The sequence below is a fragment of the Aedes aegypti genome, chromosome 2, assembly GCF_002204515.2.
Source record: "Aedes aegypti strain LVP_AGWG chromosome 2, AaegL5.0 Primary Assembly, whole genome shotgun sequence".
Classification (NCBI taxonomy): Eukaryota; Metazoa; Arthropoda; class Insecta; order Diptera; family Culicidae; genus Aedes; species Aedes aegypti.
In genome coordinates this window covers 49223700-49244192 of record NC_035108.1, presented here as the reverse complement: position 1 = coordinate 49244192, position 20493 = coordinate 49223700, and the positions used below count along the sequence as shown (strand labels likewise).

General features: G+C 39.0%; 2 protein-coding genes across 3 annotated transcripts; one reads left to right on the top strand and one right to left on the bottom strand.

Annotated features, from left to right (window-relative positions):
- Positions 1 to 459: 459 nt before the first annotated feature.
- On the top strand, positions 460 to 1939 carry LOC110675521 (replication factor C subunit 2). Its single transcript, XM_021840812.1, has 3 exons — positions 460 to 657; positions 721 to 832; positions 1051 to 1939. Exons 1-3 carry the CDS (start codon positions 572 to 574, stop codon positions 1882 to 1884), a joined length of 1032 nt encoding a protein of 343 aa, XP_021696504.1. The 5' UTR covers positions 460 to 571; the 3' UTR covers positions 1885 to 1939.
- A 10637-nt stretch (positions 1940 to 12576) lies between these two features.
- On the bottom strand, positions 12577 to 20470 carry LOC5567619 (protein FAM69C). Of its 2 annotated transcripts, XR_002499569.1 has the most exons (5): positions 19887 to 20470; positions 14234 to 14386; positions 13477 to 14166; positions 12965 to 13232; positions 12577 to 12909 (listed from the first exon to the last, which is right to left on the bottom strand). XR_002499569.1 is itself a non-coding variant. In XM_001657543.2 (4 exons), exons 1-4 carry the CDS (start codon positions 20067 to 20069, stop codon positions 13020 to 13022), a joined length of 1239 nt encoding a protein of 412 aa, XP_001657593.2. In that variant the 5' UTR covers positions 20070 to 20469; the 3' UTR covers positions 12577 to 13019. The 2 variants fall into 2 exon arrangements, 1 of the variants encoding a protein (XP_001657593.2); XM_001657543.2 differs by having other exon boundaries at positions 12577 to 13232; positions 19887 to 20469.
- Positions 20471 to 20493: the final 23 nt, after the last annotated feature.

Genomic DNA, 20493 nt, shown 5'->3' with positions numbered 1-20493 from the left:
TACGATTTATTGTAATGTTTTCCTGATTTTTTGAATAGTACTGTTACGAAACGTTATACCACAGACAAATAGACGTAACACTGGCGAAATTTCCATCGACCACTCATTTAACAATCATTTCAATTTCGCTATGTTACAAATCTCACACTCAGAGGCGCGCGCATCGTTTTTCTTCGCGTTTGAAGTTTCACACTACCGCCATCTGCTGGTCTTGTTGCACGAAACACCTTTTCGTGTAACATGCTCACCAGATGATGATGGTGTAAACTGGGCGATGGAATTTGAAGAAATTTGTTCTAACTGTTACGTCTGTTTGTCTGTGGTTATACTGTTTCTGTATTGTATTTTTTATTCGGGCGATTTTATGTCTATTTTAGAGAGTAGGCTCTTTAGAATTGTTACGCGAGATTTATGAATAAAATAATTTATTTCAGTGTAGCCGCAATGTCATTTGGGAAAGGGCTAACTTTGCAGCAGCAGTATTTCAAAACATCAACAAAATTTCGCCGCCAAAAATTGCCCTGGCTGTTGCATTTGATCCACGATTTTGTTTCCAAAATCTCTGCTTAATATGCCAGAATCTCGTGTTAACGAAGGCGCATCCGGTTCCGGTTCCTCGAAGGACTCTGCGGCCAGCAAAAAGAAGAGTTTACCCTGGTAAGCAGCTGTTTAAATTAGGATCATATTTGATCTCTCATAGCTTATGTTCCTATTCCTTAGGATCGAAAAGTATCGTCCTCAGAAGTTTGAGGAGATCGTTGGGAATGAGGACACCGTTAGCAGACTGGGCGTTTTTGCCACCCAGGGCAATGCTCCGAACATCATCATTGCCGTGAGTATTGCAGTAACTAAAATCCAGGGTACAGGGTACTGTTTTTACATCAAGTTGATCATTATCGATAAAGGAAGTTCAATATATATCTTTTGATAGTGTTTAACGGACTTAATGTGTTTCAACAAAAACAGTGCCCTGTACGTATATGAAAAAGTCTTTGTTTTTTCCCACTGTTTCATTATAATAAAAATGTTTAAATTCGATCTCGTTGACAGGGTCCACCTGGAGTGGGAAAAACAACTACGATTCTGTGCTTGGCTAGAATCCTGTTGGGCGAGAACTTCCGGGAAGCGGTCTTAGAGTTGAACGCATCCAACGAGCGAGGCATTGATGTCGTTCGAAACAAGATCAAAATGTTTGCCCAGCAGAAGGTGACTCTGCCCCGAGGGCGCCATAAGATTGTGATTCTCGATGAGGCAGACAGCATGACCGAGGGCGCTCAACAAGCGCTGAGAAGAACGATGGAAATCTACAGCAACACAACCCGTTTCGCGTTGGCTTGCAACACCAGTGAGAAGATTATCGAGCCTATTCAGTCACGGTGCGCAATGCTGAGGTTTTCCAAGCTTTCGGATGCGCAGATCTTGGCTAAGCTTATCGAAGTCTGTCAGAAGGAGGGATTGAGCTATGATGAGGACGGTTTGGAAGCGATTGTATTCACGGCTCAGGGTGACATGCGACAAGCGTTGAACAACTTGCAGTCGACGGCTAACGGTTTCGGACACATCAGTGGGGCAAACGTGTTCAAGGTGTGCGACGAACCCCATCCGATGTTGGTGCAGGATATGTTGGAGCACTGTATCAAAGGCGACATCCACAAGGCGTACAAGATCATGGCCAAGCTTTGGCGGTTGGGATACGCTGCGGAGGACATTATCGGAAACGTGTTTCGGGTTTGCAAGCGGATGAACATGAACGAGAAATTGAAGTTGTGCTTCATTCGGGAGATTGGCGAAACGCACATGAAGATCGTGGATGGACTCAATTCATTGCTGCAGATGTCTGGAATGTTGGCCAAATTGTGCGAAGTTTCCTATGATTACTCGTAATTGATTGCTTCTTTGTAGTTTCCACATTGTAAGATAAATTTAAGTTTTCCAAATGCGCTTTGAGTTTGATGAAATAGTCCGAAACCAGTCAGTGCGCATCGTACCTTCGTGCTGTGCGTACGCGAATTCTCTCTGCCCTTGGAAGTATTTTTAAAAACTACCTAAAGCAATTAAACAGTACTTTTCAGTGCTAAAATTAAAAACGGTACTTTTCAGTGCTACTAAAACAGTACTATTTTTTCTACTATTGATCCCTTTACGATCCTTGTTTGGACCCATGCCTTCGATTTTCCGTTGGACAGGTCCGTCGGCTTACGGTGGTAATCCTTCTTGGACACCGTCTTGGGAAAAAACCTCTCGAAGGTCTCGTCTTCTAGTCAAATTTTCTGAACACCAAATCGATGCAGCCTCTAGCCCAGGCTCTTTGATTCAAGTGAGGAAGCAAAGAGTTCCGCCTATCGTGGTCAGTTGTTCCGAATTTTGGGGATTTAAGTAGGAGATCTTGAACTGAAAGGAGACTGTTGCGTTTTGCCGGAAACTCTTAATGATCGTGAACTTCTTCTCAAGCATCTTGAAGAGAAGAAGCACAAAGTTTTTACTTATGACGACAAAACTGAACGTTTGTTCAAAGTTGTCTTGAACGTACTCTCAAGTGACTATAAGTCAGTGGATTTTCCCCAGTCCAAGTAATCATTACGAAAAAGAGAACCCAATCTGGCATTGTTCGGAAAGGGCTTTCTCAAGAATATTATTTAGTTCACTTTAACAAAAAAGAACTAAATAATATTGAAGCTTTAGAAAAAGCAAAACTTATGTTCGATGTCCGTGTGACGTGGGAACATTTCCAGAAACATGGAGGAAATTGCCAAAACCCCACTCAGTGCCGTCGGTGCCAAAAGTGGGATCATGGTACAAAAAATTGCCATATGGATGCTAAATGCATGATTTGCGGAGGTTCTTCTCATGCCAAGGACGTCTGTCCAGTGAAGAAAGATACCGATAAGTTCATATGAGCCAATTGCAAGGGCAATCATAAGTCCAATTTTTGGGATTGCCCTTCGAGAAGGAGAGTCGAGGCTCGTGCCAGGCAGATGAAACATAATATCCGTTACGATAACGGTCGTTTCCGGAATTTGCCTGGTAGAGTATCGAACAATACTCATTTTTCAGTTAACGATCGCTTGATTAGGAATCATACCCATCAGAAAGATCATCAAATAATCATGCTCATTCACAAACTAATTTTAATCCGGCGGGTAGCCGTTCGAATCTTTTAATTTCGAATGTATCTACCCACGGAAAATCCTTTGCCGATAATCGTATCAGGTAATTTGAACTCCTCCCCTATTCGTACTATGAGTACCCATTCTACTTGTTTCAAATCAAATGGAAAAAAAACCCTGCCGCAACAGGTAACATCTACTCCGCCTTTTCGTCTACCGAAAATTCTAACAGAAAATCATCAAATGTACCCACTTTAAGTGATATGTCTGCCTTTGATTTTAATTTTCTAACTGAACAATTGAATCTAATGATCGATGCAATGTTCAAAGCCACCACTATGACTGAAGCAGTCCAAGTCGATGTAAAATTTACTAATCACATTGTTATCGGATTGCGTTTTTCTAATGAATCCAAATAATAATTTAAATATTTTAAATTGGAATGCTTGTTCTCTGAATGATAAAGAGGACGAGCTGTTTAATTTTCTTACAGGTAATAACATGCATATAGCAGTTATTACTGAAACGTATTTGAAACCTCAAAAGAGATCCTAACTTTTTTGTTTATCGTAATGATCGACTTGATGGGGCTTGTGGGGGAGTTGCAATCATCATTCATAGGCGTATAAAACATCAACTGTTTTCGTCATTTGAAACTACAGTTTTTGGAACTTTAGGTGTTTCTGTTGAAACACAGCTTGGTAAATATACTTTCATAGCTGCCTATTTGCCCTTTCAATGCTCTGGACAGCAAGTTAATTTGCTCCAAACTGACTTGCGAAAACTGACTCGCAATAAGTCAAATTTTTTGTCCTTGGTGACTGCCAAAAATCGGTCATGGAATCATTCTCAAAATAATTTCAACGGCAGAATTTTATTTGATGAGTGCTCTTCAGGATATATCCCAATTCAATACCCTGATAGCCCTACATGTTTTTCCTCTTCTAGAAATCCATCTACGATTCATTTGGTCTCAACCGACTCTAGTCATCTTTGTAGCGAACTGATTACTCATGCTGATTTTGATTCTGTTCATGTCCCTGTTACATTTCACATATCCCATGAAGTGATTATCAATCCTATCAGCTCCACTTTCAATTATTTTCTAGGCGACTGGAATATATATGAAACATATATTGACTTTGATCTTGATATTAACATTTCTTTACAAACAAAACATGATATTGACAATGCTCTTGAAACTTTAACAAATTCCATTGTTGAAGCCAGGATCATTGCAATTCCAAAATGCTAAGTAAAATTTGAATCCTTGATTATAGATGATGATCTTAAGCTCGTGATCCGTCTTAAAAACGTGAGGAGAAGGCAATTTCAACGCACTCGCGATCCTGCTATGGAAATTATATGGCAGGATTTGCAGAAAGAAATCAAGAAACGTGCAAAACGAAAGAAACAAAAATATTGAACATAAGATTTCTCAATTGGACGGCTCTAAGCCCTTTTGGAAATTATCAAAAATTTTGAAAAAAAACCTCAGCAGCCAATACCGGCATTGAAAGAGGAAAACAAATTATGACTTACTAATTGCGAAAAAGCTCAAAAACTTGCTATGCAGTTTGAAAGCGCGCACAATTTTAATTTAGGACTTACTAGTCCAATTGAAAATCAAGTTACTCAGGACTTCGAAAATATTCGTAATCAAGAGAACGTTTTCGAAAATGCCTGGGAGACTGATTTGGAAGAAGTCAGAACTATTATTAAAAAAATTAAAAAATATGAAAGCTCCTGGCGATGATGGAATTTTCTAATCCTCATCAAGAAACTTTCAGAAAGTAGGTTATCATTTTTAGTTGATATGTTTAAGGTGAAGATGAATCGAAGCCAAACCTCAAATTTTCAAGAGCACAAATCTGGAGAACCAAACATCCGTTTAAGCTGAAAACTTAATCGATTGGTCACTAGCTGGTGGTGACCAATCGATTAAGTTTTCAGCTCGAACGGGTGCTTGGTTCTCCAGATTTGTGCTCTTGAAAATTTGAAGTTTGGCTTCGATTCATCTTCACCTTAACAAATGTTTTCACTTAGCATGGTTTCCTGACAAATGGAAAAATGCTAAGGTTGTTCCAATTTTGAAACCAGAAAACATCCAGCAGAAGCTTCTAGCTATCGTCCAATCAGTTTGCTTTCCTCCATCAGTAAACTTTTTGAAAAGGTCATTTTGAACAGAATGAAGCTCCACATCAAAGAAAATTCAATTTTTGCCAATGAACAGTTCGGATTCCGCCATGGACATTCGACCACTCATCAGCTTTTCTACTGGTCTTGCTCTTCTAGACATAGAAAAAGCATTTGACAGTGTTTGGCATGAAGGCTTGATCATAAAATTAAAATCTTTAATTATCAGAACTCCAGGTCTGAAAGACTTCCTGTAAGAGATAGTGTTCCTCAAGGCAGCATTTTGGGATCAATATTATACAATATTTTCACATCTGACTTACCTGAGTTACCTCAGGGATGTCAAAAACCTTTGTTTGCGGATGACACAGGATACAAACTCTAGTAGAATTAAATGGTATAGTACTAAACTCGGTATTTTCATCTACTTAAGTTTGGATATTTTTTCTCCATACTTGCAAAAATGGAAGATTTCTCCTAATGCTTACAAAACTCAACTAATAATATTCCCACATAAACCAAAAGTTATTTATTTGCAACCTTCAAGTAGACATGTTGTCACGATGAGAGGGGTACTAATAAATTGGTCAGATGAAGGTAAGTATCTAGGGCGCATGCTAGATAAGAATTTAACTTTCAAAAATCACATTGAGGGCATTCAAGCCAAATGTAATAAATATGTAAAATGTCTCTATGCCCTTATTAATAGAAAATCAAAACTTTGTCTTAAGAACAAGCTTTTGATATTCAAACAAATTTTCAGGCCAGCCATGTTGTATGCTGTACCAATATGGACTAGCTGTTGCAATACCAGGAAAAAAGCTCTGCAGAGAATTCAAAATAAAATTTTGAAAATGATTCTGAAGCTTCCTCCCTGGTATAGTACTAATGAGTTACGTGTGTTTTTTTTTTCCTTATGAGCAGGTGACATCAACTCACTTGTAAAAAATCTGAACTGCTACGGCAAATGAAATGTAATATGTTGTTAACAAAATGTTAATAAAATCATAAATTTGTTTTACCAAATTAGGATGATAGTGTTGTCTAATAACACAGAATACCTAGATGAATGTAATGTTTGAAATTATACTAATAAGGAAATTGAAAAAAAAGGGCTGACTCACTTCATTTGCAAGTGATTTGTGTCTGTTTCACTTTATATTCGTGTTTTTCAGGTACGATTGACGTCATTTTCTAGAGATTCAGCGCTGATTTACTTCATATTTGAGAAATTTATTACTGAGTCACTTCATCTTTAAGTGATTAAGATCTGATTCACTTCATTTAAAAATGATTAATGTCTGATATCCAAAGGTTGAAACACTTGAATATGAAGTATATCAGACATGAATGGTTTGATTCAATTCATTTTTTAGTTATTCGGATCTGATTTGCTTAATAAGAATGCAGGACTGATTTACTTCATTTCAAGTGATTAAGTTATGTTTTAAAATTTGTTCAAGTCATTTAGGTCTGATGCTTTTAATTTTCAAATTATTTAGGTTGAAATCTTTTGATAATCGAGACTGATTCGCTTTATATTCAAATGTTTCAAGTTTGTTAAACTTCATATTAAGGTGATTCAGGCCAGATTCACGTCTTATACAAGTGACTCAAGTCTGATTCACTTCAAATTCAAATGATTCATTTGCTTCAGGTCTGATTCACTTTATATTTATACAAATTTGAATTTATTCATATTCACGTGATTCAGGTCTGTTATACTTCATACTCAAGTAATTCAGGTCTGATTAACTTCGAATCTAGGTTATTCATTTTTTATTGCATTTTCTTGTAATTCATTTTTTCCAGGCAGTTCAGGACTGTTTATCCTATTTTTTAATAATTCAGGTCTGATGCAATTCATGTTCAAATAATTTAATACTAATCCACTTCATTTTCAAGAGATTATTGATTGTTCTACTTAAGTTTTAGCAATCATGCCTGATTCACTTCATAATTAGGTGATTCAGGTCTGACATCATATTCAAGAGTTTCAGGTCTGATTCACTTCATATTCCAGTGTTTTTCAGTTTCGATCTGTCAACCTGATAGTGTGGACGTAAGAGCTACAATTAATTTCGGTTCAATCGGTTATTTTGCGTGATTAAATCTCCAAAGTTATCAAAGTGACCAAGCAAATAAAAGGCGACGATTCTCAAACAACAACGACTCTCTGCCTGAATATGATTCGATCTCCAGTCAGCAATTGCAGCCTCAGCCTATGGTAGAAACTGAGAACAGGTTCGATCTCCTGGCCGACATGGATCCGGATGAAGTACGTTCGACCAATGTGAATATAAATTCCCAAGTTGCCTCAACCATCAACACGAAAAAGTGCCGCCTGCCCCCTATTTCCATTATCAATATTGGCACAAAGCAAACCCGCGAGCTCTTGAATTTGGCCAATATTCCCCAGACCGAATATCACATGAAGGCTGTGAAATCGGGGACTCAGCTTACCGTCTCTAACGAAGACTGTTTCAACGCTGCAATCAAAGCGCTTAGTGATGGGAGCAAGGAATTTTTTACACACACCCCAACAAGTAAACAACCAGTACGTATCATTCTTTCTGGGCTGCCGTTGTACGATCTGGATGAATTGAAGGAGGAATTGCACTTGCATGGTGTTCGCCCACTAGAAGTGAAAGTGTTTTTCAGCAAAATGTTCGGCTCTGAGGAGAGTGTGCTGTATCTTCTGTGCTTCGAAAAAGGTTCGGTAAAACTCACTGAGCTCCAGATAATCACTGGCTTGTTTAGCACCACTGTGAAATGCAGATTTTTCTCAAAGCGAGCAACTGATGCGGTACAATGCTATCGCTGCCAAAAATTTGGCCATGGCATGCGTCATTGTAAAGTTTCTCCACTGTGCGTAAAATGCGGTGAGAAACAATCCCCAACCAGCTGTAGATTACCGACGAAGGCTGCCCTGAAAGACCTCGATACCGCTGAAAGACAAACTCTGCGTAACAGAATTCGGTGCGCAAACTGTAGTGGCAATCACACTGCTAATTTTCGTGGCTGTCCAGCTCGCAAAAACTACATTAGGGAACTTGAAACGAAACGAATGCGCTCCAAGAAAAACGTCTCTGGTGTTCATTCGCAATCGCAACCAGAAAATCGTGAATCGGCCAGTATCCACGCCAGTGAACCGAGTCACAACTGTCAACCAAATGTCGGCGGTTTGACTTTTTCCCAAGTTCTTCAAGGCCGAGCTCATCGCCCAAATACTCAGCAACACGTTGCTGAAGAAAGCGCCGATCTGTTCAGTGTCACCGAGTTCATGTGTTTGGCGAAGGATTTATTTCAGCGACTGAAGGGTTGCCGAAGCAAAACGGAACAATTTCTAGCTCTTTCCGAGCTAATTTTGACATACGTTTACAATGTCTAATACAGCCACGTTACGTTTGTTTAATTGGAATGGGAGATCCATTCACAGTAAGCAGTAGGAGTTTTTCGAATTCGTCGAACGGCATAACATAGACGTAGCAGTTGTCACTGACACTAGGCTGCGTCCCAGTATATCTTTCCTCAATCCGAATTTCCATTGCATCCGTCTCGATCGCCCTTCGAATGATGAGGTTGACAGAGGTGAAGGGGTCCTAATAGCAACCCGAAAGGAATTAAAGTACAGCCAATTAAATGTTTCTAGAAAGGTTATCGAAGCCACTGGAATCTCCATCTCAACATCAAGCGGTCCTGTACACATAATTGCTGTTTACTTCCCCGGCAGCCGCCGGTGTGCTGATTGGTCACTTTTTCGACGTGATATCTTAGACTTATTACTATCAAACAATCAGCTCGACATGACAAAGCCAGTAACCCAGAACGAGTTGACGTCCGATCATCTTCCTGTAACATTCGAAATCAAGCCTTCTAGTGAGCCCGAGCAACTCGTGCATACTGTACGATGCTATGCACGAGCCAACTGGATTACGTTCCAAAGAATAGTAAACCTCAAGCTCAATATAACCGATCCACTGATAACGGACATTCGTGATGAAGTAGGGGTCGATGCTGCCATCGATTATTTTAAAAACAGTGTGTTAGAAGCAGAACGTATTGCAGTTCCGACAATCGTCCCAAGGCCTTACGAAGTCGCCTGTATCCCGAATGAAACCAAACTGCTAATTCAACTGCGAAACAGACGTCGACGCCAGTGGATGAGGACCAGAGACCCTTTGCTGAAGGAAATAGTTTCATCTCTTAACAACAATATTAAAGAACAATGTGCAAAAGCTAGGTACAACAAATTTGCTGAGACTTTGCAGACAATCGACCGCCGAGACCATTCCGTTTGGCGTTTTTCCAAAGCGTTAAGGAACAAATGCAAATACAGCCCACCACTGCGAAGTGGAAACACGCTTTTTGCTACACCAACCGAGAAGGCTAAATTACTTGCAGAGAGCTTTGCCCAATCGCACAATAACACCATGGATGGCGACAGTGAAACCGTCAGAAGATCTGTCGATCAAATCAACCAATCATTGCCAGCAGCAGACTATTCTTGGTTAGTGAAACCTAAAGAAGTCAGCAAAGTAATCCGTAATCTAAAAACAAAAAAAGCTCCAGGCCACGATGGGATAAGGAACTGTCTTCTGAAACACCTTCCAAGGAAAGGTTCTGTGTTTCTAGCAAAAATTTTCTTAGCTTGTCTTAAACTATGCTATTTTCCACCCAGTTGGAAACAAGCTATAGTTGTAGCCATTCCTAAACCAAACAAAGACTCCACATTGCCATCAAACTACAGGCCAATTAGCTTATTACAAACGGTCAGTAAACTCTTTGAGCGCATAATACTAGCGCGCATTGAAAAACACCTGGAAACAACTAGTATCATTCCACATGATCAGTTTGGTTTCCGTTGTTCAGGTTCAGTTGTTTCTGGGTAACTTTCCTGTCTATTTATTGAAAGTCGTACGAGAATTCCTGAAAAATCGAACGTTCCAAGTCATGGTGAACGGCTGTACATCAGATCGTATGGGACTGCCTTTCGGTGTTCCCCAAGGCTCGGTGTTGAGCCCAACGCTGTACAACATTTTTTCTGCTGACCTCGCCAAAATCGATGGAGTTAATTACTATTGCTTCGCTGATGATACCGGATTTTTAACTTCCGATCGAGACGCACAAGTTATCGTGGAAAATCTTCAACGAGCTCAAGAGACTATCCAGCAATACCACAAAAAATGGAAGGTGAAGGTGAATGCGCTAAAATCCCAAGCAATATTCTTCACTCGCCGAAGAAGTCCGAGACATATGCCCCAAAATCAAGTGATCTGCGGGGGCATAGTTATCCCGTGGCCAGATACCGTAGGGTATCTGGGAGTAACCTTAGACAAAAAGCTTAATTTTGGAACTCACGTTACCTCTTGTCTTCGCAAATGTGATATGCTCATCAAAACATTGTACCCTCTTATAAACCGACGATCTCGCTTGGACCCCAACATCAAGCTGCTACTGAACAAAACCGTGTTTTGGCCCACGGTTACGTACGGTTTTCCTGCGTGATCCAACTGTGCACGAAGTCACCGGAAGAAAATTCAGGTGAAACAAAATCGCCTACTGAAGATGATGCTGAATCCACACCCGTCTCATCCCACCGATGAAGTTCATCAACTCGCCAAAAATGAGCTGGTAGACGATTGGTTCCTAAGACTGATGCCAAAATTTCGCCTTAGTTGCTTCGCCTCTGCCAATCCTCTAATACAAGAATTGGCCATCTAGAACTGTGATACTATATTAATAAGCATTTTCTCTCTCTGTCTATTTCCTTCATGTAATTTCTAAGGTTTTTTTTCTGTATATTTTTCCTTATTCGTCAATTTTTGTTGCTTGGCCTAATTGTTGATGTTTAAACATGTCCAATATCACTGCTGTAAGGTAATCCACATCTCAGTAACAGCCTTCTTCTTCTTATTCTTCTTTCTGGCGTTACGTCCCAACTGGGACAAAGCCTGCTTCTCAGCTTAGTGTTCTTATGAGCACTTCCACAGTTATTAACTGAGAGCTTCCTATGCCAATTGACCATTTTTGCATGTGTATATCGTGTGGCAGGTACGAAGATACTCTATGCCCTGGGAAGTCGAGAAAATTTCCAACCCGAAAAGATCCTCGACCGGTGGGATTCGAACCCACGACCCTCAGCTTGGTCTTGCTGAATAGCTGCGCGTTTAACGCTACGGCTATCTGGGCCCCTCTTACCATCAAATTGTATAAGTTAAGGATAAATATGTAATAAATATGAAATGAAATGAAATATTCCAGTGTTTAGTTCCTAGCGATTCAAGTCTTGAACTTGCTTAAAATGCTGAATTTTAACATGCTTGCTACACGCAAAAAAAAATTGTGCGGTAAGAACTACCGTTTTAGAGGGTTAACTTTAGTGCTCGCACCGGCAATATCTAGCAGACCAGAAATGCGCATGATTTTACCATATGTGTAGTCGAAATCAGATTGGTGGGTGGAAATGATTTCTGTCGAATGTACTAGTAATGTGGTGGGATGTACCATTAGTGTGGGACAAAATTTAGATTCTCGCTCCAGTCCACTTTTTTAATTGCATTTAGGTCCCATAACAACTCTGAAAAATTTCAGCTGGATCGGTGAAACTATATTTTAGCGCCAGCCAGTATCGGATTTACTATGGGAAAACTTACTTTTGCAAAGAAAAATCGACAGAGGTCACCCATTTACCACTATAAAAATTCTGAACACATATTTCGATAGGTATTTTTACGATGCAGAACATTTCCGAAGACCGCGAAACAATTCGACACTTGTGTTTGTGTTGCAATACTTATTTTAATGAGTCCGTATTTATGGCGGGCTGCTCATTAATATTTTTTTTACGTTTCCTGCTTGTAAATAATGATTTATACAATAAGCTGCAATATGAAATAAGACATTTTCAGCACGAGTCGTACAATGATCCAACGAGACTTGCCGAGATAAATACGACGAATACTAAAAAAATCGCTTTTTGCAACGGCCAACGACATTTTTTAACAATTACGAAAACTGTCATAACAGTTGGATTATTTCTAGGAGCATCGATCCTATTTTCACTCAGAATCCCTCACCTGAGCGGAATACGGATCGCCCAACGAATTTAGAATCAGAAGCTAGTGCAAGACATTGAGAAATCCGGAGTTCTCATAGGGTGATTGCCGAAGCAAATAAGGCGGCCGGGAAGAGCAGTAAAAACATGAAAAGTATACAAAATTGTAACAGAAGCTTAATTAAGTTCTACCGAATTATGATTATAGTGTTGCCTAACACAGATATAAGAAATGAATGTAATTTTTAAGATAAAGGAATAAAAATAAGTTCGAAATCGATTTTTGCACTTCAATTCCATTTTATTGTTAATAGTAAAAATGTACGTACAATCACTAAGTGCTATGCTCCATGTCTATAGTTTCCGTTTGGTCTTGATGAGTATTTTACTAAAAAAAACTTTATCACTACCAAATAAGTTGTTGAACTTTCGAAATTTCAAGTGATTGTGTCGTTGGCAAATTTGGTTTGCATTTAGTCGTATCTTACATTACAAGCGTTCACATATTAGAACTACAATGCGCCTACAAAAATAATACCGGATTCAGGTTTGAAACCTTCGTAAAGTTTCTTTTACGTTGATCATCGCCATCTCTTTGCTTCTGCACACCTACAACAAACACCATAAAAGCTGTCCGTGGTTCGAAAAAGTGAACCTTACTTACATCGCTCATACAAACACCGATCGACAGACGACGTCCAAAGCCACATACAGCCATTTTACGAGGCATTGATTAATGCCAGCTTCTCGTAAATGCTAGTCAATTCGTTGTACAGCTGTTTTCTGAGCTCTTCGGAAGTTCCCAGCGGCCGAGAACGAGACACGTCTCGATCTTGGGTAGGATTAGCGCAACGCTCCAGCAGCATGTGCAACCTATCCGGTGTCTTTTGTGTAATCAGGATTCCCGGGTAGCGTTTAGATCCAAGGAAGATCTGCAAATTAAATATTTGTTTCAGTATGTTATTGCATAGCGCTCCAAAGACCGTTAGAAAAAATCTTCCTCACATATGTACTCATAATGGCATAACAACATGTCTTGAATTTTTCATCCATAGACATGCAGTAAAGCTATAGAAATCGACTGGTGAGCATAAATTTCATGGAGATTTTTTTTTCCTGACGGACATTAGGTCTGTGGAGCACCGTGTTATTGATATTCAGCGCATTATAACTTACCTTATCACACACAATTTGGACGTTATTGTTCATCACCGTCGACTCGCACCGATTTTTCTCCACGTTGCACTCCGACTTGCAATGCATAAAATTACAGTGCTCATCACGCGCACAATAGCTTCCACTTGAAATTTTCCTATTGATTGTATAATCCGTAAAAACGAACCTCAGATCGTCGTACTTCAAACGGTTGTTATTGATCCCAAAACGGGACAAATCCACGTGGCACATTTGAATCCCGTGTTGATCCAACTCATCCATATAATCCAGAATCAGCACAGCCATCTTGATATGGTACCGCCAGCGGTCCAGTGTAATGTGACTCCCAAAATATGACCGATTCTCATCGAACTCCACCGCATTTAGCTTCTCCGAAGCAAACATCTCTGCGCAGTTCCCCTCCACGTAAGGAAACAGATCATTCTCATTGAACATAACCGCCATCACGAACTCGTGGTTCTGAATCAGATTCCAGCTGTCCCTCATACTGTGGTGAAACATCGGTATGTTCTCTTTGTGGGTCAGCCGCATCAGCGTGCGAATCTTCTCGTAGGGCACCTCCAGGTTGTACTTATTCGATATGTACCTCTTGACAATGTTCTCGTACTCGATCTCCGAGGGATAATGTTCCTTGTGATAGTAACTGTCTACCCAGAACAGTTTTTCATAGTTTTCGTTGGGCACTGCTTGCTGAAAGATTCGAATTAACTCATTAGTCATGCTGCTTACTTGAGATCATGATAGCAATTCTACTTACAATCACAGTCAGGGGAGTGTCCTGTCGTTTGACCTGGAACCGATTCGGATGATGAATCTCAAGGCTGGGATGGGGACAGCGGAGGTCCCAGAATACACCACTGCGGCTGCAGAATTCGGGGCACATGCTCCCGGAAAGGCCCTGGCGCTGGCACTGGGGAAAAAGAATGCATATGAGAATAATGGTAGAGAAAGCTCTCAGTTGGAAGTGCTGTGGAAGTGCTCATAAGAACACTAAGCTGAGATGCAGACTCTATGATATGATTATGATAATGTTTGAAATTCACTACAAAAGCATTGTGTGGTCCCGGCAAACTTCGTGTTGCCATTAGCGGCGGTTTTTCTTCAATTGAAACCTGGAACGTTCGAGGATGTACGTGGTACCGCCGCACACACAAACAAGGAGAAAGAGCGTCCTGATCTACGGGACTTCGTGCTGGAATCGGCTACCCGCCGATGTCAAAGCAACAACATCGTTCGAGTCATTCAAGCAATCTCTTAGAGCACTTGATTAGAATTGTTTCATTAGTTCATTACGCATATTGATTGTTATTCGATTTGTTCTCCAATGTAATTTTAATCACGTTTTTCTTTCCTTGACCTTATGTAAAGTAAACTAATAGGCCCACGTTTGATAAATAAATTAAAATTACAATTACAATTAAGTAGATTACAGATTAATTTTCTTCCGTTTTTTTTTTTCAAGTATTCCGAAAGCTTCCCCAAACTTTTTGTACGCACGAACGCGTAGGAACATTTCAAGATCTTAACTATGAAAGAATTAAATAAGTCCGTTGAATCGTTCTCGAGGTATTTCGTGACATACAAACACCATTCCATGTTTTTTAATTATAGAAGTTAGAAGAGAGATATACAATCAGAAAATAAATGATAAATGATGCTGAAAGTTCATAAGATATTTTTTTCCCCGGAACAGACTTGGGAATAATTACTGAAATCTATCCTGGAATTCACTTGAATTCTACTTTAAGTATTTTGCCTAAAATACCTGAACAAGCTTTTGAAAATAATAAGCTTGTAAAAATCTGTGGAATTGGTAGAAACCTTAAGTGTGATGATTTCAAGATCTTCTAGCGCGAGTACAGCCACTATATCCAAGTTACCATACACTGAAAATATTCCACACGTTCGATGCAAATTCTTTTTAACGTGAATCTGTCGTGTCGATTGGCAACGTGTAATAACGAGTAAATTCTATGAATCTGTTAAGGATTGTCTTTGGTTCTATATCAAAGACTTTTTCTTATGATTTGAACGTGTTTTACAAAGGCGATATGCATCACTAGTAGAACTAGTTTACCTTTCATGACAAGGACTCACCTTTGCGATTCACGCGTGACATGTTGAACAACATGTAATTTTTGGATTTTCCGGGCGCTCGTCATGGGTGCCTGGTACCAGAAAATCAAGGAATCGCTAACAAACAGTACAACACGGCTTTCGATTTGTGAATTAGCGTGTTTCACATTTGAATTTCTATTGTCGATAGCAAGTGCTTTTGCACCATCGATTAATGTGTTTTACAATTAGTGAAAATTCACGTGTGAAACACATTGATCGAGCTTGTAGAATATTTTCAGTGCATACTTGGTGGATTAGATCACAAAAAAGTTTGATAAATTATACTCTAAATTTTATGTAAATATCAATAAAATCAGTGTTTTATACAGCTTTGGCGACCTGTAGCTAAAAATTTTGACGTGCTGGAAAATTTCTGAGAATGGCATCAGATTCAGACACACCAAAACTACTAGAGACACATAATTTAATCCTTGAAACACGCAAAAATGTCATTTTTGTTACGCTATGTAATCGGACAAGCTGAAAAAAAAATCCCTAGATGAATCTCTGGGGTATGCCCAGAGGATATTATTAGGAAAAAAATCGACAAATCTCTGGAGAAGTCGTCTCTCGTTTTACGAAATTTATCGAGAAATTACTAATACGTTAAGCATTTTAAAGAAATTATTTCAAGGAATTCCGTTTTTATCCTAGAAATAATGTCAGAACTGTTGTTCTTTCAGAGCCAGATTTTCAGATGTGGGGGCCTCGGGGCCAAAGTCTTGGGGAGGCTTTTTCCCAGTTTTTTGTAAAGGTATTGAATGGAATAAGAGACAGTTTCCTTAAAAACTTCCACAGTTAATGTTCTTAGTAAGGGTCTTACATCTTACACGGTGCTAGTATTGTTTATCCTAAGCACGCTATTTCATCATTAAATACATTGCCGTTTTCAAAATTGTCATGCCACGTAAGGTTTTACAAATATTGGATGTTTGGAGTGCAATAAATTGATTGCAGTCAACTTGCGTGCAAATTTAATAGATTGTATGCTTACTTATGTAGTTTATTTGCTATAGCATATATTTGCTATATATAGATAATGTTTAAATTTAAAAAAAACTGTGTGTCGAAAAATAAGTACGACGATTAGCTTCACAGGCTTATGTACATAAAATTTCTACCGAAATATGAATATGAATCGAAGCCAAACTTCAAATTTTCAAGAGCATGGATCTGAACAGCAAATTATTGGATCTGAACTAGAATGTGGGTACTAAAAGGTAAAGTAGCAAAACGATCTGAGGAACAGTGCAAATGTAGGCGGATGACAGCGGTGTCAGTACGTTAAACGAAAGCTTGATATCCATTTTCAACAGGAAAAACAACTAGTCAGAAACTTTGTTTTTTGTATTGAAAATTGGTCTGGCGAATACTGGACCACTTGCACCAGGCTGATCTCTTATGGAAGATGGTGAATTCAGGAACACCATGGCGAAAATAGGTATAAAGGAGCAGACATTTTAAGAAACATATTTTTTTTTCTATTATTTTCAGATTAAATTTTGAGGTTTCTAAGAATGATTCCGTATCATTTTGAAGTTATTTGACGAACCCTAAACGATTTTTGAATACTTGTGTCGTAAAACGGTATATAATCCGGGGTGGCGAATACTGCTACATGAACAAAACACTACTGGAGAACTCTCTGAAAAAAGTATCGTTGATGAATTGCTCAAATAATTTCTGGAGTAATCTTTTCCAGCGATACCCTTATATTTATAATGTAACAGTCGAAAAATGTAAAAATCTAACATTGAATCCGAGCTTATAACTAGTTGAAGAGAAGACTCCAGTCAATAGAATTGTCACCAATTTACTGAGCCTAAACCTTATGTTCAGCAAAGAAATTGAACTAGCTCTTGTTCGGAATATACATTTGATAAATGTGTAATGGAAGAGAGCATGGGAGCCATTTATAGTGTCCCTAGGTTTTCAAAAATGGTAGTTTTCGCGTGAAATTTATAAAAAAATTAGCTATAAAAAATGAAAAAAAAAATCATCTTTCATTAAGGATAATCCTAACTACCGTTTAGACTCAAATTCCGAACACTTAAGGGCAACAGTGACTTTAAATGCATCTGATAGGCATAAATTAGCTGATATTTGTGAAAATTTTAATTTCTTCGCAAAGTCTAACTATTAGCTGTTGGGTTTGCCGATAAAATTGTTAATTTTAACTTGTTTAGTATTATTTTAACGTAAAAGTATGGAACAACATTTTGATTCAAATGCCGAACACTGTGTTCATTCTGTCTCATATTCCGAACACCTTGATTCATATTCCAAATAGCACGAATAAATCGTAATAAAATCAATAATTTCGCAAATAAATTTATCTGAGCTAGTTTTACTGGTCTTGAACTAGAGGATCATCATTACCTCAGAGGTATAAAATAGATTAGAAGACGTTTAAATTAAATTGCAATTGACTGCCATTTCCTTGTAGTTTGATGACATATTTCAGCGAAACATTTCAACCAAATCGCCATACAGAGAATCTATGACAAAAGGTCGAAGGGACAAAAGGTCGAATGGACAAAAGGTCGAATGGCAGAAAAGGTCGAATGGACAAAAATTTAGGAAGAACAAAAGGCTATACTCTGTAGATAAAACAAGTTGTCACTAAACCAAGCCCAAGCGCTACAGCTAAAACAGACGTGATGAAAACGCGCATAAGTTCAGAAAGACCGTGCTGAGGGAGGTTCAATTTCAGCTGGTCAACGATCGTTTCGGGGTGGAATTTTGATAGATTTTTCAGGTCGTAGTGCATCCAGAGCGATTGTGTACGTGCTGTAGCCTTATGTGCAAGAGCCACATTCCTTTCAGGCTCACCCGTGTACTGTACATTTAGAGACCTATGTTGGCGTTCCTCGTTTTCTTGAGATATTTCTTAATGCGTCTCATGCGCTGTTCAAAAACAGCGCAATAATTGAAGTGAGGACAAAACTTTAAAACGCGAATCGAAATTGTAATCGGATCGCATGATGCACAAATGCAAAAATGATCAAATTATCAGGAAAGCTCTCAGTAAACGCTTGTGTAGCTGAGAAGCAGACCCTACCTTAGTTGGTACGTAATTCCAGAAAAAGGAAGATTATTAGTCGCTGATGCTGATTGAAATCAGTCGAAACAAAAGTCAGATAAAACTCTAATGCATAGCCCTAAAAACAGCAAAACTTCAAAGGAAGGAAAATCCTTTGTTGAAAATGCAATTAAAATGCTTATAAATACTTTAAAGCATGAAGAACAGCTGATAATTATAAGAAAGCATCATTTCAATTGAAAAAAAAATACAGGCAAGATGTAAATGTGAAATTTATGAAGAACAGCCGATGTTTGAAAATAAATAATTGTCGATACAAGTAGCTACAACAGTATAATGTATAACTTCAAAAGTACAGTCAATAATTAAAAGAAGAACAAATCTTCATTGAAAATGTATCACATGAAAAGCAAATAATAATTTATCTATGCTATGGAGTATCATAATAATAGCAATCGATGTTCAGAAAAAGATTATTTTGTTTGGAAAAATAATAGCCTTAATACAAATTATTGCTTCAAACGGTAATTCTAAAGAACATCTATCATTTGAAAGAAGGAAAAACTTCAGATGCGAGGGGAAAAATTTGTGGTCAAAATATTAGCAACTGAGTGCACGATAATCTTTTCAACGGTACAATTTGAACCTTTCGTCTATTCGACCTTTTGTCCATTCGACCTTTTGTTCATTCGACCTTTTTCCCATTCGACCTTTTGTCTATTCGACCTTTTGTCCATTCGACCTTTTGTCCATTCGACCTTTTGTCATTCGACCTTTTGTCATAGATTCGTTTATTTCACGTATTTGAAGACTGTTCTTCTCTTGCCTATGAATCAATAAAGAAAAAAAAATCCAGCTGACATTTGAACCATCCTACTTAGCAATCCATAAAAGAAGAGCACAGTTTATTTGGATCAATTCTAAAACAATGCTGAATATTTTACGATTACATACCAACACGGCACCACCCCTAAGCGTGCAAGAATGATGAAACATTTGAAGAATACCGGCTGATGCTTATAAACAGAACAACACCGTATTTGGAGTTCATTTCAAGGATAACAACCTCCCAACCACGCGCCTCTCTCCCAGTAATTTGTAAGTGAGAAAGTCGAAAACTAGAGCGATATAGAAAGAAACCTCCCAAGCATTCACGACCTCGTACCACTACCCTCTTACTCCTGGCGCAATACTAAATTTTTTTATGATTTCTGGGAAATGTGTCCTTTCGGTTGATTGCGGTACTCACAAATTTGGTCACCTTCCATTCGACTCCGGTGTCGAAGCAGTAATAGGACGATGTGATGCTGCAGTAAACGAGGACAAAGAGCACCGCCAGGGCAATTGCCGTAATCACGTAGTAACGCCTTCGGGGGGAAAAGCGCAGCTTTCGGGCAAGGTTTTTCCACTCCTTCTTTGTCAGAAACATCATCGCGTTTGCACTGTGGCGGCGTTGGGAAGCCCCAGACTAATTCAATCCTGCAAAGTTGTTGCTTCTCCTTTCAAGGCTAATATTGAATTACGATTAACATCCAGTCCTGGGGCACGTTAATTCACACACTTGGCGAAGCTTTCGCTTCCGGAGCTGTCGACGAACTCAATGCAATCAAACTTTACCCGACTGCGAGGCAAATACTTTGAATTATTTAGCAAATTTTCTTCACAAACTCCAGACGACAACTCCCACTATACCGAATCGGGTTCTCTCGATTTTCCACTTTTGTGGGTTTTGACACGGCTCGGATGGACGCACTTGTGCCACCTACCGATCCTGGCGGGGGTATGTGTGGTCTCATGACACCTAACTTGTGGGACATCAGCCGCATGGCGAACAAAGACCGCAGGCGGGAAAGACG